General features: G+C 45.1%; 1 protein-coding gene across 2 annotated transcripts in view; it reads right to left on the bottom strand.

Moving 5' to 3' along the window:
- asb5b (ankyrin repeat and SOCS box containing 5b) overlaps nt 1-24,897 on the bottom strand; it is a 60,703-nt gene extending 35,806 nt beyond the window's left edge. Inside the window, exon 1 of one of the 2 annotated variants that reach the window (XM_080189444.1) lies at nt 24,617-24,897. In XM_080189444.1, coding sequence (XP_080045570.1) covers nt 24,617-24,809 — 193 coding nt within the window. In that variant the 5' untranslated portion in view covers nt 24,810-24,897. Of the gene's footprint in view, nt 1-8,235; nt 8,376-24,616 lie in introns of those variants that run through there. The other variant, XM_080189445.1, reaches the window with a different exon arrangement.
- Between the last annotated feature and the right edge of the window lie 652 nt (nt 24,898-25,549).

Raw genomic sequence — 25,549 nt, 5'->3', positions numbered from 1 at the left:
ACTTTGACTTACCCCAACCCTCCCTATTGCCCACTGACCACTCCCACTCCCCCAGCTCTAATCATGCGCCTTACCCTCTTCCTGATCATAGAACATAGAACATAGAACATAGAACACTACAGCACAAACAGGCCCTTCGGCCCACAAGTTGCGCCGACCACATCACCTACCAACCTACAGACCTATCTATAACCCTCAATCTCATTAAACCCCATATACTCATCCAGAAGTCTTTTAAAAGACCCCAGCGAGTTCGCCTCCACCACCACTGACGGCAGCCGATTCCATTCACTCACCACCCTCTGAGTGAAAAACTTACCCCTAACATCACTTCTGAACCTCCCTCCCCGCACCTTAAATCTGTGTCCTCTTGTAGCGACCATTTCAAACCGGGGAAATAGCCTCTGAGAGTCCACCCTATCTATTCCTCTCAACATTTTGTAAACTTCTATCAGATCGCCTCTCAACCTTCGTCTCTCCAGGGAAAAGAGTCCCAGCTCCCTCAACCTAACTTCATAAGGCATGCCTCCCAGTCCAGGCAACATCCTTGTAAATCTCCTCTGCACCCTTTCAATAGCTTCTACATCTTTCCTATAGTGAGGCGACCAGAACTGCGCACAATACTCCAAATGAGGCCTGACAAGGGTCTTATAAAGTTCCAGCATTACCTCCCGACTCCTAAACTCAATCCCTCGATTAATGAAGGCCAGTACACCATACGCCTTCTTGACCACCTCCTCCACCTGCGAGGCCGATTTAAGAGTCCTGTGGACCCGGACCCCAAGATCCTTCTGCTCCTCAACACTACTCAGACTTCTGCCCTTAATAGTGTACTCGTTCATCCCGTTGGTTCTGCCAAAATGGACGACAGCACATTTATCCGCGTTGAAGTCCATCTGCCACTTCTCCGCCCAGTCCTGCATCCTATCTATGTCCTGCTGCAACTTTTGCCATCCTTCCAGATCATCCACAACACCACTGACCTTCGTGTCATCAGCGAACTTACTTACCCATCCCTCCACTTCCTCATCCAGGTCATTTATGAAAATGACAAACAACAAGGGTCCCAGAACAGATCCTTGAGGCACTCCGCTGGTGACTGACCTCCATTCAGAAAAAGCCCCATCCACAACCACTCTCTGCCTTCTGCAGGCAAGCCAGTTCTGGATCCACAAGGCCAAAGGCCCTTGGATCCCATGCCCTCTCACCTTCTCAAGAAGTCTTGCATGGGGGACCTTATCAAATGCCTTGCTGAAGTCCATGTACACTACGTCCACGGCACTTCCTTCGTCAATGTGTTCAGTCACATTATCGAAGAACTCAACTAGGCTTGTAAGGCACGACCTGCCCTTGACAAATCCATGCTGACTATTCCTGATCATGTCAAACCTCTCCAAATGTTCGTAAATCTTGTCCCTCAGAAGCCTCTCCATCAGCTTACCAACCACTGAGGTCAGACTCACCGGTCGGTAATTTCCCGGGCTATCTCTGTTCCCTTTCTTAAAAATAGGAACTACATCCGCAATCCTCCAATCCTCTGGAACCTCTCCCGTCTCCATTGACGACGCAAAGATCATCGCCAGGGGCTCTGCAATCTCTTCCCTCGCCTCCCACAGTATCCTGGGGTACATCCCATCTGGTCCCGGCGACTTATCTACCTTGATAGAATTCAAAAGTTCCAACACATCCTCCTCCTTAATATTCACGTACTCAATCCTTTCCATCTGCTGCAAATCCATAACAAAATCTCCCAGATCGGCTTCCACCGTGAATACTGAGGCGAAGTACTCGTTAAGCCCCTCCGCCATTTCTTCTGGTTCCACACAAACCTTTCCCCCCTCACCTTTTATAGGTCCTATCCCTTCTCTTCTTATCCTTTTACCTTTCACATATTTATAGAAGGCCTTGGGATTCTCCTTAATCTTACTCGCCAAGGTCTTCTCATGACCCCTTCTGGCTCTCCTAATTTCCCTTTTAAGTTCCCTCCTACAGTCCTTATACTCCTCAAGATCTTTAACATCTCCTAATTCCCTGAACCTCTTGTACACCTTCCTTTTCTTCCTGACTAGGTTCAACACATCCTTTGTGCACCACGGTTCCCTCGACCCACCAAAACCCCCTCGTCTCATCGGAACCTTGTCATTCAGAGCTCCAGACACACATTCCTTGAATATCTGCCACCTTCCTTCGGTACTTTTCCCTAAGAACGCCTCCTTCCAGTTTATTTGTCCAAGTAACTTCCTGACTTCTTCGTATCTCCCCTTACCCCAGACAAACACCTTCCTAGCCTGCCTGATCCTATCTCGTTCCAACGCAATTGTGAAGGAGATAGAATTATGGTCACCATATCCAAGATGCTCTCCTACCGAAAGATCCATCACCTGCCCTGGTTCATTCGCCAGTACCAGGTCAAGTACAGCCTCTCCCCTCGTAGGCTTGTCCACATACTGCGTCAGGAAACCCTCCTGAACACACCTAACAAACTCCTCCCCATCTATACCCCTTACCCTAGGGATATTCCAGTCGATGTTTGGGAAATTGAAGTCTCCCATCACGACAACTCTGTTATTAAAACATCTCTCCAGAATCTGTTTCCCTATTTGCACTTCAACTTCCCTGTCACTATTGGGCGGCCTGTAGATTACACCCAGCAAAGTTTTTGACCCTTTGCTGTTCCTAACTTCCACCCACAGAGATTCTGTAGACAATCCCTCCACGACATCCTCTTTCTCTGTAGCCATGACACTATCCCTGATCAACAGTGCCACGCCACCACCCCTTCTGCCACCCTCCCTGTCCTTCCTGAAGCACCTGAAGCCTGGCACCTGAAGTACCCAGTCCTGTCCCTGAGACATCCAAGTCTCCGTAATGGCCACCACATCACAATCCCAAACAGCTATCCACGCCCTAAGCTCATCTACCTTATTCACTATACTCCTTGCATTAAAATATATACACTTCAGCCCCTCAGTCTGGGCATTTCCCATCTCCACCACCTGTCTAACCTCCCTCCCATACTGCAAATCATGGGCAAATCTCTAAGCTCCTGACTGCTACGGCCTCCTGGGGACTTCTATCTTACCAGCAAGTTGGTCATGTGGTCAACTGAAGGATGTTGTAGTCTAAAACTATTATTACTGAAGAAGGAGACTTTTTTGTCGAAGACTGCTTTGCACTCATCAGGACACGCGCAAGAATATAATGTAAGGGAAAATTGACAAATTTTTGCTGTACGAGAAGAGAGCACTGACTGGTTGGCAAGTGGACTCTGGTCGGTTGAGGTTTTGCCATGCACTAGTTGCTGGTGATCAACAGTTAACTGCCAAGAATTGTTTGATATTTAAACCAGGCAGCTTGACTCTGATTAGTCAGGTTGTCGCTTATTTTGTTTCACTGAAATAGGTGCAATGTGTGTACGTGTTCTTTCTGTCTGAAAAGAATAGGACCCTGTGTATTAATATATGCAGCTTCTAGTACATGAACATATGCTACACCTTGAGCATCAGTGTAATTGCTTAGCACGCTGAGGATTATTTAGCAAATGTTGTCCAAATGTGGAATCACATTGATTTGATTTATTATTGTCACATGTATTAACATACAGTGAAAACTATTGATTTTTGTGTGCTATATAGACAAAGCATACCATTCATAGAGAAGGAAAGGAGAGAGTGCAGAATGTAGTGTTACAGTCATAGCTACGGTGTAGAGAAAGGTCAACTTAATGCAAGGTAAGTCCACTCAGAAGTCTGACAGCAGCAGGGAAGAAGCTGTCCTTAAGTCAGTTGGTACATGACCTCAGACTTTTGTATTTTTTTTACCAATGGAAGAAGGTGAAAGAGAGAATGTCCAGGGTGGGTGGAGTCCTTAATTCTGCTGGCCACTTTGCTGAGGCAACGGAAAGTGTAGACAAAGTCAATGCATGGGAGGCTGGTTTGCGTGATGGATTGGGTTACATTCACGACCTTCTGTAGTTCCTTGTGGTCTTGGGCAGAGCAGGAGCCATACCAAGCTGTGATACAACCAGAAAGAATGCTTTCTTTGTGCATCTGTAAAAGTTGGTGAGAGTCGTAGCCAACATGCCAAATTTCCTTAGTCTTCTGAGAAAGTAGAGGTGTTGATAGGCTTTAACGATAGTATCGGCATGGGGGGACCAGAACAGATTATTGGTGATATGGATACCTGAAAACTTGAAGCTCTCGACCATTTCTACGTCATCCCCCTTGATGAAGACAGGGTCATGCTCTCCTTTACACTTCCTGAAGTCGATGACAATCTCCTTCATCAGATCATGTTGAACAGTATGGGGGTGATTTTGAGCCCTCATTAGGTGTCAGTGTAAACAGCAACATAGGCCCAAAAATCTTGTGAGATTTGCAAATTTTGATTCTCACTGGCAAGATCTAATTCTCCGAGTTTCCCTGCCCCTTATGCAATGAGGTTCCTGTTTCTTATGTCAATGCTATTTCAACAATAAATTTAAATATCATTTAAAAAAGGCTTCCCCACAATGTATTCCCAACTCACTCAATAGTCACTTTGCTGAAATTTACAACAAGTATTTTAAAACCGAAACAGCTGAGAGGAAACCTGCCAGCAATGCCCTGGGAGGGAGAGAAATATGCCAGGACAGTGCCCTGGTACCACACCTGGCACTGCCTTGTGCTGGTGCCAACCTGAGTGGCACTGCCAGGGGTGGGCCATCTGTGGAGCCTTATGGGCATTGGGGGGAGGGCTCCAGCTTGTGTGTGGGTTTGCCTCATTTCTTGGATTGGGAGGTGTTGCCTCGATGCTTGTTGAGGGGGGGGGGGTGGTATCGCTCCAATGCCTGTGTGGGAGGAGGTTTGCCCCAATGCTTCTGGAGGGGAGGGGTGGGTTCTTTTTAATGCAGACCGGGTGCCCATTAGAGATGGTGTCCCAATCTCTGTGGAGCTGGCATTGCCAGCTTTATCAGCATCCGCCCTGCCAGAGTGACAGCAGAGACCGCACCTCCAGATTCTCTGTCTGCTAAATAACCTGGAGAGAAAACTCAGACGTGCAGTTGGAAAGCTGCACACCGGTTATCCTGCTGAAACTGACAAACTATGGGAAAGTTCTGCCTGGTGTTTTGCAAACCTGGGCTGGTTGGAGTACAACCTGTATCTTTGCCCATTGCGAACAGCGGCTGGGACATGCTGCTTAGTACGACCCACCAGACTTTGGGATGTACAGACGACAGAACCAGATTGAACTTGTACTGAAATTTATACCCCACATTGCTCATCTGTGTGATACCCTGAACCTCTTTCTGGCCTGACAGCAACACCCTGTTAGTGACGAATACCACTTGTGTTGCCACTGCATGGTAGCAGTGTGAAGCAGCTAGCTTCACCTGTTGCTCACATTTTTGAGATACCTTGCCCTTATAGGGTAATCTGTTCAAGTGCAACATCCAGCACATGAATAGGCGATGGCCTTGTGGTATTATCGTTAGATTAGTAATCCAGAAACTCAGCTAATGTTCTGGGGATAAAAGCAAATTACTGCGGATGCTGGAATCTAAAACCAAATGAGAAAATGCTGGAAAATTTCAGCAGCTCTGGCAGCATCTGTAAGGAGAGAAAAGAGCTGACGTTTCGAGTCCTGATGACCCTTTGTCAGCTGTATTTTCTCTCCTTATAGATGCTGCCAGACCGGCTGAGATTTTCCAGCATTTGCTCGAACGTACTGGGGATCCAGGTTTGAATCTCGCCGTGGCAAATGGTGGAATTTGAATTCAATAAAACAAATCTGGACTTAAGAATCTGTAACCATTGTCAATTGTTGGAAAAAACTCATCTGGCTCACTAATATACTTTAGGGAAGGAAATCTGCCGTCCTTACCCATTCTGGCCTACATGTGACTCCAGAGCCATAGCAATGTGGTTGGCTCTCAACTGCCCTCGGACAATCAGGGATGGGTAATAAATGCTGGCTGGCCAGCAATACCTATGTCTCACGAATGAATAAATAAAAAGAACCATGATTTGATCAAGGTAGCAATTATCCTTTGCGTCCTATTTCAGCATCGAGCTTACACGGTGAGCAAATGTCTCAAGCCCTATTTGCAAAATTGCCGATAAGACCAATCTAACATTGTGAGCAACTGTTACAATGTGTGTATTGACCAGTGAAGTTTGGCTTCTGGTAGACCATGATAGCGAAAGCCCCAGCAGATTTCTCAATTAGTACATCAAGGAAAGGGGGTTCATCTAACAGCTCCATTTAAATTGGAATGCAGGATGGAGCCCGTTAAGGGAATTATTATGTGCAGCAGCAGATTTAAATACAGAAAACATATCATCCACTTATCAGAAATAAGAGAGGAGTAGGAGGTCAGGTGTGATTCCATCAAAGGCACGTTCCTCATAGAATCCAACAAAAGGTGAGAGCTGAGCCGAGAGCCATGGCAACACAATGGGTTTGGGGCATTAAAGTTGAACTTAACTGCATAAGTTGCTGATTTTATAAGCCCAATGAATACTAATTCACACAAGGGTGACAGGTCCAGATCACCAGTCAAAATATCTATGGCTTCTTTATGTGGAGTAAAGTCTCACAACACCAGGTAAAAGTCCAACAGGTTTATTTGGTAGCACAAGCCACAAGTTTTTGGAGCGCTGCTCTTTCATCAGGTGCGTAGGAGTTCTGTTCACAAACAGGGCTTATAAATACACAAACTCAATTTACAAAATAATAGTTGGAATGCGAGTCTTTACAGGTAATCAAGTCTTAAAGGTGCCGACAATGTGAGTCCTAACTGTCCTGGCTGGAGATAATATGCATCTCTTTAACCTGTGCTTAACCCTCTCTCCACTCACATTGTCTGTATCTTTAAGACTTGATTACCTGTAAAGACTCACATTCCAACTATTATTTTGTAAGTTGAATTTGTCTCTTTCTTTGTCCTGTTTGTGAACAGAACTCCCACTCACCTGATGAAGGGACAGTGCTCCGAAAGCTAGTGGCTTGTGCTACCAAATAAACCTGTTGGACTTTAACCTGGTTTGTGAACTTCATACTGTGCCCACCCCAGTCCAATGCTGGCATACAAAGAACAACACCTCCACATCCTTCCTTGTGTGGAGCATTGATCAACAGGCAAGCAATATTAATGAGTATGTGGACATGGTATTGCCACTGAAATGCAATTCCTGTACTGGTCTTGCCAATGTGAAGGAGTCCTTCCCCTTGTATGTAGAAACCTTGCCACACAACCATTTGGCCAATTCATGTTGTACAAAACTGTTTATAGATAAGGTTGGCATGAAGTGACATCACGTGCCCAGACGCAGCAAGCCATGAAAACAAACCCTGTCATATATATCACGCGGCAGCTCATTGCTTCTACATGAGTCCAACAGGCATTTCTTTAGCTTACCTTCCAGCAAATCAGTTCAGTCATGTTGATGGGCAAGTCCAGTGGATTCAAACTTGGACCATTCATTAAGAATGGCATGCACATTGTTGACATTGTCACACTTGTTAAGGATGACTATTTCACTGAAGTCTTGCCATTAAGATTGTCAGCATCCATGCATTGCTGCATCATGGTTTATGATCCATGATCCCTGCAACCGCAGCATTGCTGTGTCATAGATCATAAATGATCATCTATGATCCATGATCTCTGCGACCCCAACATTGCTGGGTCCTAAGCCATAGATGGTCAATTATGATCTATGACCTCTGCGAACCCAGCATTGCATTGCTGTGTCCTTCTGCCATTTCAGACCTTCCGCAATTTCACCCTTCCTGTCCATATCTCAGTCATGTTTTCCCTACCTGGTATTCCCAGATTTCTGCTGGTGCTTTGGGAATCATGTTCCAATATTCCATCTGTTTATTTCTTTCTAAAGGCCAAAAATAAACTGTGGTCTTGCGAAGCTGATTACAATGTGTAGCAGCCCCATTGACTTTAAACTTGGACCAGGGCCAAAAAGCATGAAGTACACATTCACATTACTGTGGGGGTTATTGTGTAGAAGGGGGAGGGGTGTTCTATGCTTGTAATGCAGTTCTATCAAATCTTGAGTGTTCTTTTGCAAAGGATTCACATCTAGCCACAAAGTTTGATAGGGATACATTAGAATAAGTCTGATTATTTCCCTAGGTATAGCAAGGGAAATATTTACCTGCCTTTGGATTATTCCCTCAAGAGGCCAGTAACACAGTCACTTTAAGAAGCATATCTTCGTGTGGAGCTTTTGTACTGACCTTGGCTGGTGAGGAGTCCCCAGACCGCCTTTCTTTTGCTGGAAGGTTCCTCAGGAATTTCTAAAGGCCTCTTGTTTACAAACTGATCAGTAAAGTGCCTCTGAGCTGAGGTGTTCTTGGACATGTTTACATTAGCTGTCCCTGCAGCAACCCTAGACAGCAGTGAGCTGCTGGTGTGTGTGTGTGTGTGTGTGTGTGTGTGAGAAGGGGGGAGGGAGTGGTTTACACTGTTTCACAACTCTGATTGGGTGCTGGAGTATTTTTATCTTTTTTTTGGGCTAAGACTGATGGCACAGTCGGTCCATTCACTCCCACTTGACAGGCGGGGGTAACCGAGCTGCATGACACGGGGAGAGAGAGATGTGCAATCCTCGACTTCAATAGCACACAGAAACGCCAGATAGAATAGAGCCACCACCCCTGCCTTTTCAATACAAGATGCTGTACGTTTCTTTTAATACTCACAGACCTATCACAGAATCCCTACTGTGCAGAAGGAGGCCGTTCGGCCCATCGCGTCTGCACCGCCCATGATCCCACCCAGGCCCTATTTCCACAACCCCACATATTTACCCTGCTAATCCCCCTGACATCAGGGTCAATTTAGCACGGCCAATTAACCTAACCCACACATCTTTGGAGTGTAGGAGGAAACCGGAGCATCCAGCGGAAACCCACGCAGGCACGGGGAGAATGTGCAAACTCCACAAAGACAGTGACACAAGTCAGGAATTGAACCCTGGTCCCTGGTGCTGTGAGACAGCAGTGCTAACCACTGTGCCACAGTACTTCATGAATGCCATGCGAGTACTGAGCCTGAAGTATTTATAATCTTCAACGAACTGCTAGCTGGAGTTATTGAACACTCCATCCAGTAAAAGCTGGAAGGGAATTATCAAAGGGGTTAACGGCTCAAAGACTAAAGCGGATTAAAATGCACAAAAACATAAGCGGGACAAAAAGTGCTGTTAATCCACAAAAACAACATATGCTTCAAAATAAACTTTACAGCTCTGCAGAGCAGCACAGTGGTTAGCACTGCTGCCTCACCCAGTTTTGATTCCCAGTTTGGGTCGCTGTCTGTGTGGAGTCTGCATGTTGTCCCTGTGGGTTTCCTCTGGGTGCTCTGGTTTCCTCCAGCAGCCCAAAGATGTGCTGGTTAGGAGCATTGGCCATGCTAAATTCTCCCTCCATGTACCCAAATAGGCACTGGAGTGTGGCAAGTAGGGGATTTTCACAATAACTTCATTGCATTGTTAACGTAAGCCTACTTGTGGCACTAATAGAATTTTAAAAAGCTATGAGGCTGAGGTTGACATTAAAGGTTGAGGAAAATTGGTTTGGCTAGTGAAACAAGCCCCATGCCTGCATAGGTTTCCTTCAGGTGCTCTGGTTTCCTCCCACAGTCCAAAGATGTGGGAGTTAGGTGGATTGGCCACGCTAAATTGCTCTTTAGTGTCAAGGGGACTAGCTACGGTAAATGGGGACAGGGCGTGGGTGGGATTGTGGTTGGTACAGACTCCATGGGCTGAATGGCCTCGTTCAGCACTGTAGGGTTCTATAATTCTAAGTCCAGCCCCGCTGCTTTTACTCAAATCGATTGAGAAGAATCTCTGTTTAAAATATGCATGCAGCGTCCAAACAGGGAGTGGGTACAGAGCCGAGAGGGGGGGATGCTGGGTGTGTTGTGGTGGGTTGCTGTGGGTGCAAATACTAACTCCTTTCCAAGTGCTAATGAAACTTGTCTTGGATAGGTTTTCTTCTCTCAGTGTTGCTTGCGAAATCAAGTCAAATCCTCTCTGAACATATTTACAACTCTGATAGAAATATTCAACAGCGTACAATGTTGCTTACACAGAGCAACCAGAGAACAGCTTTCCCGATGGTGATTAGGGCAATCAAAGACAGACCTTGATTTTAAAAGATATTGGGTGGAACCAGGGACTGCTACATGGAACCCCACCAAAGCAGGTCCAAAGATGTGCAAGTCCAGTCCAAAGAAAAGTTAAAGCTTTAACATTTACAGTTTACTTATTAGTGTCACAAGTAGGTTAACATACAATGAAGTTACTGTGAAAATCCCCCAGTTACAGCACAGAAGGGGGCCATTGGGTCCACCTTGTCCATTCCAGTCCGTAGACACCCAGATGCCCTTTCTAATCCCAATTCCATCTCCACTAAAAGATCCCGAAGACCCACCTGGTATCCATTCAGATCTTCTCTCATGGCTGAAAGCAGGAATTGAAAAGGCAAGGTTGCAATCTATGGCAGTCAGTAAACCCGATGGGATCAGGAGTGGGGGTGTGGTGGTGAGTGGGGTAGACGATTCCACAGGGGAGAATCATGGCCCATGCTGGAGCTCTGAGAGAAGTGGGGTGGGATTCTCCAGCCGTTCCCAACAGCGGGATTCTCTGCCCGCTGCAAAATAAATGATGGCGCCGGAGCGAGTTGACTTCATGTGCTCTGTCCCCAACATACCCTCTAATTCCACCTTTTACTCTCATTCTATTCTCTTAATCATATTTAAAGCTAATCCTTCTCTTCATCCTACATTTAACTGCAACACTATATCCTGCACCTTACCTTTTTCTTCTCCCCGATGTACTCTATGAACAGTATGCTTTGTCTGTGTCGCGTGCAAGAAACAATACTGTTCACTGTATACTAATGCATGTGACAATAATAAATCAAATCAAGATGTGAAGATGCTGGTGTTGGACTGGGGTGGGCATGGTGAGAAAGCTCACGACACTGGGTTAAAGCCCAGCAGGTTTATTTAGAATCACAGACTTTCAGAGCTCTGCCCCTTCATCAGGTGAACCCCATCCCACTTTTCTCAGAACTCTTGCGTGGGCCATGATGTTCCACATTTCTGTGGAACCCTCTGCCCCACTCACCATACCCCCACTGCTGATCCCCTCGAGCTTCTGATCGCTCACCTAATGAAGGAGCAGCGCTCCTAAAGCTCGTGATTACAAATAAACCTGTTGGACTTTAACCTGGTGTTGTGAGGCTTCTTACTGTAATCAAATCAATGAGTGGAGATTTGGCTGAGCGCCAGATTCCCCATCCCCACTGCCAGCGATAGAGGGGTGTGAAACAGCTTGGGAATCCCAGCTGTAATCTTTAAAGATCTACTGTGGCTGCACTTTGCTAATAAGCGCTTCCTATTGTGGATCTGTAGATAGTGCAGGGCAGTCCCTGACTTAAAGTAAACCTTTCTTGCATTTGCTTTTGGACTGAGCTGCATTAATCTGCCATTCACCCGGGCCAATGCTTTGTTTCCCGATCACAAGCATGACCACTCCCTTTGCCTTTCCATTCTGCAATGTCATCTTTGTTATTTAATCTCTCCCACCATCTACCCTATCCCAGACCTGCCATTTTGTTCTCCCCTACCTTTTGACGGCACAAAACCCATAACATTTTTCCCTTTGTACAATTTTATAACTACTGCGTTCTTTAAAATCAACATTGTAGATTGTTGTTGGAAGGATGCCTGGAGTCTTTTATTTCAAACCACATGGGGGCACAAGGCGCCTCCCCGTTTTATTGTTATCATTCCCTTGGGAGAGCTATTTAAACTCTTTGAGAATAGAGGAATCAAATTAGTTTCAATCAATGACGTCTAATGTGGCTTGAATCACAAGGCTGGGGATACACTGATGAAAAAACTCTCACATAGAATCATAGGATGCCCATGGAAGGAGGCCTTTCAGCTCATCGAGCCTATGCCGACAACAATCCCACCCAGGCCCTATCCCTGTAACCCGACATAGTTACTCCACTAATTCCTCTAACCCATGCATCCTGGGACACCAAGGAGCAATTTGACATGGACAATCAACCTTTGGACTGTGGGAAGAAACTGGAGCACCCGGAAGAAACCCACGCAGACACACAGAGAGAGCGTGCGATCTCGAACTCAGGTCTCTGGAGCTGTGAGGCGGCAGTGCTAATCACTGCGCCACCCACTTGCTGCAAACAGTCAGATAAACAGAAGATAGATCCTTGTTGCTGTGAACTGCAGTGACTGTGAGGTTAAATTGAAAAATAGCAGAATATATATGAGTTTGGCTTTACTTACTCCAGAAAAAGGGGTTTGGTAGCATAGTAGTAATGTTAGTGGACTAGTAATCCAGAGGCCTCGGAGAGATAAATTCAAATCCCGCCACGACAGCTGGGGGAAATTTAAATTCAATTAATTAATCAGGAATTAAATACAGGAATTAATAATGACCACAAAACGACTGGACGCTCATAAAAACACATTTGGCTCGATAATACCCAAAAAATCTGCTACCCTCTCGTGGTGTGGCTTCAGACTCATTGCGTTGTTAACCCTTTAACTCCCTTCTAAAATATGCTGTATTAAAATAGGACAGACAAGTTGAGACAGAATGAAACCAAACTAGGATTGTTTTCATTGGAAAGACGGAGACTGAGGGGAGATCTGATAGAGGTCTACAAAATTATAAGAGGTAGCATGGATAGTCAGAACTTTTACCCAGGATAGAAGTGTCAATTGTAAGGGGGGCACAGGTTCAAGGTGAGAGAGGGGAAAGTTTAAGGGAGATTTTTTCACGCACAGGGTGATGGGTGCCTGGAAAGGGAGAGGAGGTGGGGTGGTAGCAGGCACATTAGCAACATTTAAGAGGCATCTGGATGGGTACATGAATAGGGAGGGAATAGAAGGGGATTCATAGCGAGGGGTATTGAATATAAAAGTAGGGAGGTCTTGCTGCAGCTGTATAGGGCACTGGTGAGGCCGCAGCTGGAGTACTGTGTGCAGTTTTGGTCGCCGCACTTACGCAAGGATATTTTGGCCCTGGAGGGAGTGCAGAGGAGGTTTACTAGGCTGATACCGGAGTTGAGGGGGTTGAACTATGAGGAGAGGCTGAATAAAGTGGGCTTGTACTCGTTAGAGTTTAGGAGAATGAGGGGAGATCTCATTGAGACATATAAGATGATGAATGGGATGGATAGGATAGAGGCGGAGAGGCTCTTCCTGCTCAGAAAGGACAGTAGGACTAGGGGGCACAGCCTCAAGATAAAGGGGGGGTGCGGTTTAGAATGGAGTTGAGGAGGAACTTCTTCACTCAAAGGGTGGTGAATCTCTGGAATTCTCTGCCCGTTGAAGTGGTGGAGGCTGCCTCGCTAAATATTTTTAAGGCGCGGGTTGATAGGTTTTTGATAGGCAAGGGGATTAAGGGTTATGGGGAGAGGGCGGGAATGTGGAACTGAGACACGACAGATCAGCCATGATCTTATTGAATGGCGGGGCAGGCTCGAGGGGCTGGATGGCCTACTCCTGCTCTTATTTCTTATGTTCTTTTGTTCTTAGGGGGATACGGATTGAGTAAGGGCAGAATGTTTTTTTTTAAGTTTAGTTAGGGCATCAGGATCAGCCTTGGAGGGCCGAAGGGCCTGTTCCTGTGCTGTACATTTCTTTGTTCTTTGTTTGTTGTTCTTTGAACCAAAATCACAGACACATCCCATCCATTCTAACCAGCAAAATCTTCCTCGTGAGCACCACTAGTTTAAACCTTTATTCAGATATTGAGAACAACGTACCCTGTCCATTTTCTGCTGTATCACTTGGTAGTACAGCAATCTCTTAATTGTTGGGGAATTTTTGCGGTAAGGTAGCACTGCTGCCACCTTGCTGACTCACAGCACCAGGATTCCAGGGTTAATTCTGGCCTCAGGTCACTGTCTGTGTGGAGTTTGCACATTCTCCCTGTGTCTGCGTGGATTTCCTCTGGGTGCTCCAGTTTCTTCCCACAGTCCAAAGATGTGTGGGGTAGGTTGATTGGCCATGCTAAATTGCCCTTCAGTGTCAGGGGATTAATAGAGTAAATGCGTGGGGTTGCGGGAATAGGCCCTGGATGGGATTGTGGTCGGTACAGACTTGATGGGCCGAATAGTCTCCTTCTATAATGTAGAGATTCTATATGATTCCAGAGTAAAACACACTGGGTATACTGGCAACAATTACAGAAGGCAGCTCACCACCACCTTCTCGAGCCAGCCCATTGTAGACGGGGCTCTATCACTGGCTTAAGGCCGCATAGAGGCACTCACAGCTCAAGGTTTGACAAACTAAGAAAATGGAAAGACAAAATTGTGGATTCCATTTGGATGGAGTATTTATTCAATGTAAAGAATATTTCATCAGTTTCATTTGCAACAATAGTTTTTTTTATTAGTGTCACAAATGGGCTTACATTAACATTCAATTAAGTTACTGCGAAAATCCCCTAGTCGCCACACTCCAGCGCCTGTTCGAGTACACTGAGAGAGAATCTAGCACCTAACCAGTGCACCTTTTGGACTGTGGGACGAAACCGGAGCAAACCCACACAGACACGAGGAGAACATGCAAACTCCACATAGACAGTGAGCCAAACTGGGAATCGAACCCAGGTCCCTGGCGCTGTGAGGCAGCAGTGCTAACCACTGTGCCACCTTGCCATAATAGTCAACTAAAGAAAGCGGGTGGAAACTGTGATCAGTTTCGACGTAGTAGCATGATTTTGCATAATGGCATGACTGTGTAGAGGAAAAATTATAATATGACTTAGTGGCCTAAAATAACCCATAGGGATGCTTAGGGCTTTTGCTAGATTACTTAAATTAGTCTTGAACTGGCCGGATGAAATGCTAATATCCGGTAAGTGGGACATAGCCAGAGAACATTGGGTTAAAAATCATTGGCAATAAATAGATCCAGAAGGGACATAAGGAGATTTTTTTTCACTGACTAAGCTGTTGGGATCCGGAAAGCTGGACTTGAAAGGATTTTGTCGGGGTGTAGGAAGAAGTTTGAGGATGAGGAATTTATAGCATTCGGGACAAAAAGCAGAGGTATTGGATAGAACACAACCTCTCTTTCAAAGAGCCAGGCACAAGCTTGATGGGCCAAATGACCTCCTTCGAGCCATCATTATGATTCCATGATTCTAAGATTTTGGACCCAAGTCATGATTAATATGGGCAATGGTTATTCAATATTGTACCTCATAGAGGTTTACAGCATGGAAACAGGCCCTTCGGCCCAAATTATCTATGCTGTCCTTTTTTCTTAAATCCCTAAACTAATCCCAACTGCCCACATTTGGTCCATATCCCTCTATACCCATCATACCCATGGGGCGGCACAGTAGCACAGTGGTTAGCACTGCTGTTTCACAGCTTCAGGAACCTGGGTTCAATTCCCGGCTTTAGACTCCACTACCTTTGGGGGAGAAAGGTTTTGACTATCTGCCTTATCTATGCCCCTCATTAATTTATAATCCTCGATAAGGTCACCAGTTCAGGCCGAGACTAATTTCTAACCTATTGAAAAGCCGTCAACAGTGGCACAGATACAGTCTAAAACTAGAGATCATAGGTTTAAGATGAGAACGGAGAGATACGAAAGTGTCCAGAGGGGCAAATTTTTCACACAGAGGGTGGTGAGTCTGGAACAAGCTGCAGAGGTAGTAGTAGAGGCAGGTACAATTTTGTCTTTTAAAAAGCATTGAGACAGTTACGCGGTCATGCTATATTGCACTTTAGTGTCAGGGAATTGGCAGGCTAACTACGCGGGGTTACAGGGATCGGACCTGGGTAGGATTGTTGCTGGTACAGACTCGAAAGGCCGAATGGCCATCTTCTGCAGTGTAGGGATTGAATGATTCTAGTACAGGGGGATTGCAGTGCAGATGATTTGTGCTACCTCAGGTGGACTTAAACAATTTGGACAGTATTTCCAAAAACAGTAGGGGAGTTCACCCTGGTGCCTTGGTCAATATTTAGTCCTCTGCTAACGTCAATAAACCAGATGGTTTGATCATTATCACATCACTGTTGGGGGGAGCTTGCTGTGTGCACATTGACTGCTGCAAACAGTAACTACACATCAACAGTGCTTTGGGGCATCCTGGGAATGGACATAATACTATAAATATTCAAGCCTTTCTTTTCTTTCCTCATTGGAACTGCCGCAGCATCTTCAGCTGATATACCGACACTGGAGGGGATGCAGAGGAGATTCACTAGGTTGATTACGGAATTGAGAGGTTGACTTATGAGGAGAGACTGAGTAGACTGGGGCTATATACTCATTGGAATTCAGAATGAGAGGAGATCTTATAGCAACATATAAGATTATGAAGGGAATAGATAAGATAGAAACAAGGAAGTTGTTTCCACGGGTGGGTGAAACTAAAACTGGGGACATGGCCTCAAAATAAGGGGGAGCAGATGTAGGACTGAGTTGAGGAGGAACTTCTTCACACAAAGGGTTGTGAATCTGTGGAAGTCCCTGCCCAGTGAAGCAGTTGAGGCTACCTCATTGAATGTTTTTAAGGCAAGGATAGATAAATTTTTGAACAGTAAAGGAATTAAGGGTTATGGTAAGCAGCTGGGTAAATGGAGCTGAGGCTATGAAAAGATCAGACATGATCTTACTGAATGGCAGAGCAGGCTCGAGGGGCCAGATGGCCTACTCCTGCTCTTAGTTCTTATGTTCTTATGAAGTGGAGAATTTGAAAGGGGCAATAATGGAATATCATTAAGTAGTACAATAAGGGTGAACATGATATACATAGAAGAATGATGAAGAGCTTAGCATTCATTTATTTGTGATGTGAGGCTACAAACTCTTATGTTTCAAATCTATTTCCAGTGGAGATGATGACCTACTGATATTTTCACTGGGCCATTAATCCAGAAACTCAGCAAATGCTCTGGGGACCCGGGTTTGAATCTCACCATGGCAGATGGTGGAATTTGAATTCAGTAAAAAATATCTTGAATTACGTATCCACTGATGACCATGAAACCATTGTCGGAAAAACCTATTTGGTTCACTAATGTCCTTTAGGGAAGGAAATCTGCCATCCTCATTGAGTCATAGAGGTTAACAGCATGGAAATAGGCCCTTTGGCCCAACTTGTCCATGCCACCCTTTTTGTTTGGTCTGGCCTACATGTGACTCCAGAGCCACAGCAATGCGGTTGACTCTCAACTACCCTCCAAGGCAACTGGGGATGGGCAATAAATGCTGGCCAGCCAGCGACGCCAATGTCCCGCAAATGAATAATAAAGAATTCCTTCCCTATACCTTACTAAGCTTGACCAGAAAATGCCCAAAAAACTACTAGGAGGAAAATAAATGAGACAAGAAGCAAACATGCAGATGAGAGAAAACCATATCTAAATATTATCTCAACATTTTGGGAAAAGTGTGGATAGTCTGCATATCAATAGTCACCTCTGCTGTCAGTATTGTTCTGTGGTATGTATAGGATCCCAGACTGTAAAATAACGCAAAGCCCAAAGGAGCCATTTGACGGTGGACTTTAATTAGCCATCCGACTGAAGATCAAGTAGCTGTTAGATCATGACGGTTCTCCAACAAATATTCTTTGGATTCCAGATGGATTCTTTCGATTCTTACCTGGAAAGGAGTCAAGTTCCTACTCACACTATTAATAGAATGATGATCTACTTGGAATGTGAGGCAACAGGAGGATATCTAGTGACAGAACCCGACTACTGCTCAGCCTGCGCTGGGAAAATGACTCTGTGGTGACTGGCAATAAAAGTGTTACGAAGTTGCCTCTGACTCATGGCACAACATGTTAGTTTATCCAGTCATAAAAAAAAATAAAGCCCAAGCACAGTATATGTTGGCAGGATGTCACTATGAGGCTAATTATGAGCCTATGGTGGCATAACTTAACTCATTGCAGTGTCGTTCAGTAAATTAATTTGACCACGTGCCCAATCGATGTTTATTTAATGACATGGAAAGTCAAAAGGCTTACATTCAGATATAACCTTGGCAACATCTTTCAGAAGCGTCACTCAGCACTACACAGGCAATAAGTTGTTTTGATGCTTTGCGCTTATGCAGGAAAACAAAGCAGGGCTTTTGCACACAACTGTGAGATGAATGGTGCATCAATTATGGGAGCAAGCACTTACTGATAGCACCTTTGAATGGCCTAGTTTTAATCTTATATCCTCTTGTTCTGCACTCCTCCCTGGAATGATCATTTTAAAAATGCCTTCACAATGGCACGGTGGCACAGCGGTTAGCACTGCTGCCTCACAGCACCAGGGACCCGGTTCGATTCCCAGCTTGGGTCGCTGTCTAGGTGCAGTTTGCACATTCTTCCCGTGTCGGTGTGTGTCTGCTCCAGTTTCCTCCCACAGTCCGCAAGATGTGCTGGTTAGGTGCATTGGCCATGCTAAATTCTTCTTCAGTGTACCCGAACAGGCGCCAGAGTGTGATGACTGGGAGGGGAGTTTTCACAGAACTTCATTGCAGTGTTAATGTAAGCCTACTTGTGACACTAATAAGTAAACTTAGAAACACAAGTGACTAGTTGCCATGACGTGAACGACTGCAGCATGGATTGATATGGCTTCTAATTTCCTTTTCATTCATTCAGGCAACAGATTGCTTGTCTGAGATCATTGGATGTCGAGTACGTAAGAACCAAGCTGTGATATTTGGTGTTGCTATAACTGCTACTGATGATTACAGAACAAAAGCAGGCGCTATAAATCCAAACAAAAAACTGAAAGAACTGGAGAGGTTATCAACTCTGAAACATTAACTCTGTTTTTCCCTCTCTCAAGGTGATGCATGACCTGTTGAGTGCTTTGCGTGTTGAATCTAGTTTTACAGCTCCCCTGTAAATCCTCTTCCAAAAATCCATTGGCTATGGGTGATCAGCACTCCATCCACCACCTTAAACATTCACTCCCTCCACCACCGACACACAGTAGCAGCCGTGCGCACCAGTTACAAGGTGCACTGCAACAACTCACCGAGCCTCCTTTAACAGCACCTTCCAAATCTCTGACTTCTACCACCAAGAGAAGGCAAGGGCAGCAGATATACAGAAACACCACCACCTGCAGGTTCCTCTCCAAGCCACACACCTTCCCGATTTTGAACTGTATCAGTGTCACTGCGTCAAAATCCTGGAACCTTCTCTCTGTCAGCACTTTGGGTGTACCTGGAGGTGTAGCTAAACACCACATGGATGCAACATCTTAAGAACCACAGAATCCTGCAGTGCAGTGAGAAGCTATTTGAAGTTTGCATCGACCACAATCCTACCCAGGCCCCATCCCCATAGCCCCATGCATTTACCCTAGCTGGACCCCTTGACGATAAGGGGCAATTTAGCATTGCCAATCAACCTAACCCGTGCATTCTTGGACTGTGGGAGGAAACTGGAGCACACAGAGGAAACCCACGCAGACACAGGGAGAACGTGCAAACTGCACACAGATAGTGACCCAAGCCGGGAATCGCACCTGGATCCCTGGCACTCTGAGGCAGCAGTGCTAACCCACTGTGCCACCATGCCACACTGTAAATTAACTGCCAAGAAGGTGGTTTGCCACTGCATTGCAGGTGCAACAGGTGGTCAGGAAGGCGAATGGGATGCTGGCCTTCATAGCGAAGGGGATTGAATATAAAAGTAGGGAGGTCTTGCTGCAGCTGTATAGGGCATTGGTGAGGCCGCAGCTGGAGTACTGTGTGCAGTTTTGGGCGCCGCACCTGCGCAAAGATATTTTGGCCTTGGAGGGAGTGCAGAGGAGGTTTACTAGGCTGATACCGGAGTTGAGGGGGTTGAGCTATGAGGAGAGGCTGAATAAACTAGGCTTGTACTCGTTAGAGTTTAGAAGAATGAGGGGAGATCTCATTGAGACGTATAAGATGATGAATGGGATGGATAGGATAGAGGTGGAAAGACTCTTCCCGCTCAAAAAAGACAGTAGGACTAGGGGGCACAGCCTCAAGATAAAAGGGGGGCAGTTTAGAACGGAGTTGAGGAGGAACTTCTTCACTCAAAGGGTGGTGAATCTCTGGAATTCTCTGCCCGTTGAAGTGGTGGAGGCTGCCTCGCTAAATATTTTTAAGACGCGGGTTGATCGGTTTTTGATAGGAGAGGGGATTAAGGGTTATGGGGAGAGGGCGGGAAAGTGGAACTGAGCAGCGACAGATCAGCCATGATCTTATTGAATGGCGGGGCAGGCTCGAAGGGCTGGATGGCCTACTCCTGCTCCTATTTCTTATGTTCTTATCTCAAGGGTAATTATTGATCAGCAGTAAATATTGGCCTTGCCAGTAATGCCTGCACCCTACGAATATGAAAATAAAAATCAGGCCAGGAGCATTATGCATGAGCATGAACTACAGGGGGAAAATAGTTAGCAAGGACTATTCCTCTGCCACATTCATATATATATTCATTTGCAATTGACTTGGTGCTGAAGAGAAACCAGGAGCAAGAACCCGAAATTGACTTTTCTGATTTCCTCTCTCATCCAGGAGTACTGAGGTTGATTGTATTGTCTCTATTGACTCCTGCTTCAGATTTAAAAACTCAGCAAAGACAAAGGTGTCAATTCTGAGATCTTCCTGGTCTATTTCTTTGATCGATGCAGCCAATAAGGTCACTGAACCACCATGGGAGAGCCCCAAATAACTTAATTATTTTTTAAGTTTATTTATTAGTGTCACAAGTGGGTTTACATTAACACTGCAATGAAGTCACTGTGAAAATCCCCTGGTCCCACACCTCTGGCACCTGTTCAGATACACCGAGGGAGAATTTAGCATGGCCAATGCACTTAACCAGCACATCTTTCGGACTGTGGGAGGAAACCAGAGCACCCGAAGGAAACCCACGCAGACACGGGGAGAACATGCAGATTCCACATTGACAGTGACCCAAGCTGGGAATCGAACCTGGGTTCCTGGCACTGTGAGGCAGGAGTGCTAACCACTGTGCTACCGTGCCACCCAAACATGGAGGATGCTACATATACATTTTCCTCTCACAGAGGCCCTGGGAAATAATAATCCAGGAGAACGTAAGTAGCCACTTGGACAATAATGGGCTAATGAAGGAGAACCAGTGAATTTATTAAGGGCAAATGGTTGAGTATTTTTGTTGAGGTAGCAGGAGGCCGAGTAGTGTGCTTGATTTTGACCCTGAAAAGACAGTTGATAAAGTACCACATATTAAGCTTATTAGGAAAATCGAAGGCCATGAGAGAAAGGAAAAGTTGAAGCACAGATACAAGATTCACTAAGGGAAAGAAAACAACGAAATATGGTGAACATCTGTCTTTTCAAACTTAAGGGCAGCGTAAGGTTGAGCTTACCAAGGTTCAGTACCAGGAACGTTGCAGTTTTACAACACATTACTGACCTAGACTTGGGAATATGGAGAAAAATTCTGAAATTTAGAGTTGGCATGAAACTGGGAACAGAATAACAATCTAACGTTCTTCCCGTATCTGTTACTGTTACCAATCTCTCCGGCAGTGACCCTTGTTCAGTTCCAGATTTGGATGATTGGCTGTGTGGAGTTTGCACATTTTCCTCGTGTCTGTGTGGGTTTCCTCCGGATTCTCTGGTTTCCTCCCACAGTTCAATAATAGAATTGAGGGTTATAGGTAAGCCTGGTAGGTATGGATATCTTCGGTGCAACTTGAGGGCTGAAGGGCCTGTTTGTGCTGTAGTTTTTCTATGTTCTATGTTCTAGAATAACCAAACGGATATTAGGAGATCATCGCATTTTCAGTGTTCTGGGCTGTATCCATATTTGCCATTTGTCCCATAACAGCGGCACAGTGGCACAATGGTTAGCACCGCTGCCTCACAGCGGTAGGGACCCTGGTTCAATTCCAGATTTGGATGACTGGCTGTGTGGAGTTTGCACATTTTCCATGTGTCTGTGTAGGTTTCCTCCAGACGCTCTGGTTTCTTCCCACAGTTCAAAGATGTTTGGGTTAGGTTGATTGCATTGCTAAATTGACCCAAGTGTCAGGGTGATTCGCAGGGCAAAAATGTGGTGTTACAGGAATAGGGCCTGGGTGGGATTGTAGTCAGTGCAGACTCGTTGCGCCAAATGGCCTCCTTCTGTACTGTAAGGGTTCTATGATTCTATGTGCAGATTAGGTAGATTAGCTTTGCTTAATTCCCCCTTAGAGTCCCAAGATGTGTAGGGTTGGGGATTAGTGGGGTAAATACATGTGGTTACAGAGATAGGGCCTAGGCAAGTCTAAAAGGTAGGTTGGTGCAGATGAGTGGAATGGCCCCCTCCTGCACTGTAGGGATTCTGTGAATTGTGAGGTTTGAGCTTCCCGCAATGTTATCCAATCTACGACATGAACAATACCAGCAACGCCCCCTCAGTCTTTCATATCCGTTCTCCACCACTTCACACTCCCCACCCCTGCCCCCACCAAGCCAAAGTGTCCTGTACATTCTTGGCCAGGAGTTGGTCACCCTGCTGGGGAGCATAATAAATTCAACGCAGCAAAATGTCAGGAGGAACAAAGAAGGAAGGTCTTATAAACTATAATAACATTCTACAGGAGGGGGAGTGGGAAAGGAAGAAAGATACTCGGGTATTTGTGCACAGGTCTTTGAAGGTGGCAGGTGAGGTTAACAAATTAATTGATAAAACACTGGGTTCTAAAAATACAAACATCTAAAGCCAGGGAGTTACACTCGCTATCCTGAATAAGAGGTTAGTCATCAGCTGGAATAGTTTGTTCAACTCTGCGCACTTTATGAAGGAGGTGAAAGTTTTGACGAGGATACAGAAAACTTTTACTAGAATGGACTAGGCGATGGCTTAGTGGTATTATCACTAGCCTATTAATCCAGAAAGTTGGCTAATATTCTAATGGCCAGGGTTCAAATCCTGCCACAGCAAATGGTGGAATTTGAATTCAATAAAAAAATCTGGAATTAAGAATCTAATGATGGCCATGAAACCATTGCTGATTGTCAGAAAAACCCCATCTGGTTCACCAATGTCCTTTAGGGAAGGAAATCTGCTGTCCTTACCCAGTCTGGCCTACATGTGACTCCAAAGCCACAGCAATGTTGTTGACTCTCAGCTGGCGTTGGGCAACTTGGGATGGGCAATAAATGCTACCCATGTCCCACAAATGAAAAAAAAAGTTAGATGGCCAGCCTGGAGAATTTGAGGTTGTTCTCTTTAGAGCAGAGAGTGGATGAAATAGAGGAGTCTAAAATCTTGAAGGGTTTAGACAGAGTAAATAAATAGAAAGTGCTTCCTGTGCCTGAAGAGTCATTAATCAGAGGACACAGATTTATGGTGATTGGCAGCAGAACCAAAGACAACAGGAGGAAAAATGTTGTTAGGCAATAAATGGTTCGGATTTAGAACATGCCCTTCCAGATGAAGCCAGAGGTGCAGATTCTGTAGTAGCCTTCTAAGGGGAAATGGTTAAGTAATTGAAGGAGAAGAAAATGTAGGAAAGAACAGGGGAGCGGATAAAGTAACTTGCTCTTTGAAAGAGCCACCATCGGGTCGGTGGGATGAATGACCTTCTTCGGTGCTGTATTATTCCAGGATAAAACATTCTTTTTAAGTTGACAGTCCAAATCTGGACACACTTGGATTTCTTCTTTGTTGATCTTGTGGAACATGCCAAATCAATGGTCAGCTAGTTCACGTTAACTCGAACACTTAAGCTTGGTATTGGCCAGCTGGGACATAACGGTACGCAAATGCTTCACACATTCACATGACATTCTTGTTTGCTATTTCAATAGAGAGGCTAATTTTAAATTGGTCAAAGTTCCATTGGAAGAATGTCATATGAACACTCAGATGTAATTTTAAACTTCACTTTCAATTTGGTTTAAAGTTAGACAGTATGTTTACTATATGTGAATTCTGCTTCCCGACAGCAAAATAACAAGCCACACGGGCTGTAGTTAACTGTTGACAGTTCTACATGTTTAATTCATTTAAATAAATACCTTGATTCTCTTTAACATATGATTTAAACTGCAGCGCTGGCTCGTGACGTTCAGAGTTTTAAATCCGATTAACTGAACGAAAGATAAGTGGGTTCTTCCTCACATGTTTCCTCGCTGATTGGCACACAGAGTGGAGTGGACAGGCTAATTTTGTGGACAGGACTAATGGATGAACAAACGCAAAAGAAAAAGCACAGAAAACACCACATCATTTACAACGAGCCACAAGGGCGGGGGTGGCAAACATAATATCAAATACGGACAGCTCTGCAGTTGACGGCACGGCCAACACTTGGCAGGCACTGCAGGAATGTTGAATGTCAGAAACAAATGTCAGGCTGGAGTCAAAACTTTCAGCAAAGTGAGAGAGGCTTTTCTGCATCGAAACATCGGGAAAAGTTTTGGTGCGGCGATAGTGGAAAACGCCAAACGCACGCAGCACATCGGGACCGTTCCTTTAGCGACTGTTGACCTCTTTTTCCCAATACAGGAATGAAAGGTGGCGAAACAATGCCTAAAAGACAATGGACTCGACAAGGCGGCTGGAAGCGAACTTACCTTGCCCTTGGGTAGCTCCGTAAAACTCGGCGGCTATCCGCGCTGCCTCCTTGCGGTTCCCCTTGACGATGTAGAAGTGGCTCAGGATGGCGAGGCTGATTTTCACAAAAAGCTTGAAGCAGAAGAGTGAAAATATCGTGAAGTAGACATGGGCTAAGTCCTGGGAAAAGCGATAGCTTTCCACACCAGTCATTGTCTCTAGTCAGTCACTGTAACTGTTTTCATGTGAACACTAACTTGCTCCTGAAGCTCCCTTAACAGTTGGGTCCTGACAAATTAAGTATCAGGTGGTCATGACAGTGCCTGCTTAAAATCTATTTGAGGTATATTTGTCATGGAGAGTTTTTTTTTTGGTCAATATAGGGTACTAATAGCGCTCGTAGGCATTGGGTTACTCATCTGATAAAACAATTTATATTGCAGACGTGACTATTTTTACTGCTCCCAGGATATTATTCGCAGTTGCAAACTCAAGAATGAACTGAGTCATCTTCATAAGTTAAGGTCTTAGAATGGTGTCAATATTCTCCAAAGAAATGATTTATGGCATTAAGGTCTTCATTGAGTCAGGGGCTTTGAAACTTAACAGATCGAAATAAGGGAAGTATTTTCATTATTATAAAGTATTATCATCAAAAGTACAACATCCTGAACTTATGAAGAAATCGTGGCAACAGGCAGGCAATAGGACCATTTTTAGGGAGCCCATTTGTCTGACTTTTGAGTCAGTACATCTACATTAAAAAAAATACATACAGATTATTATATACTGAGACATTGCTGGAAGTTGTGGCAAAATGCAACATAAACACATCTACGTTGTTTAGCGTTGACAAAATTATTGCAGGTATTTAAGATTTAAAATGGAAGCCACCAAAATCCCGGAGGCTGACTGACTGGTGGTGATAGGTCACCACACCTCAGGCAAGGGGC

This window comes from Carcharhinus amblyrhynchos, chromosome 5, assembly GCF_965287045.1.
Source record: "Carcharhinus amblyrhynchos chromosome 5, sCarAmb.v2.hapA, whole genome shotgun sequence".
Lineage (NCBI taxonomy): Eukaryota > Metazoa > Chordata > Chondrichthyes > Carcharhiniformes > Carcharhinidae > Carcharhinus > Carcharhinus amblyrhynchos.
Note: the sequence above shows the minus strand (reverse complement) of the source record. Positions and strands in the feature narration are given on the sequence as shown.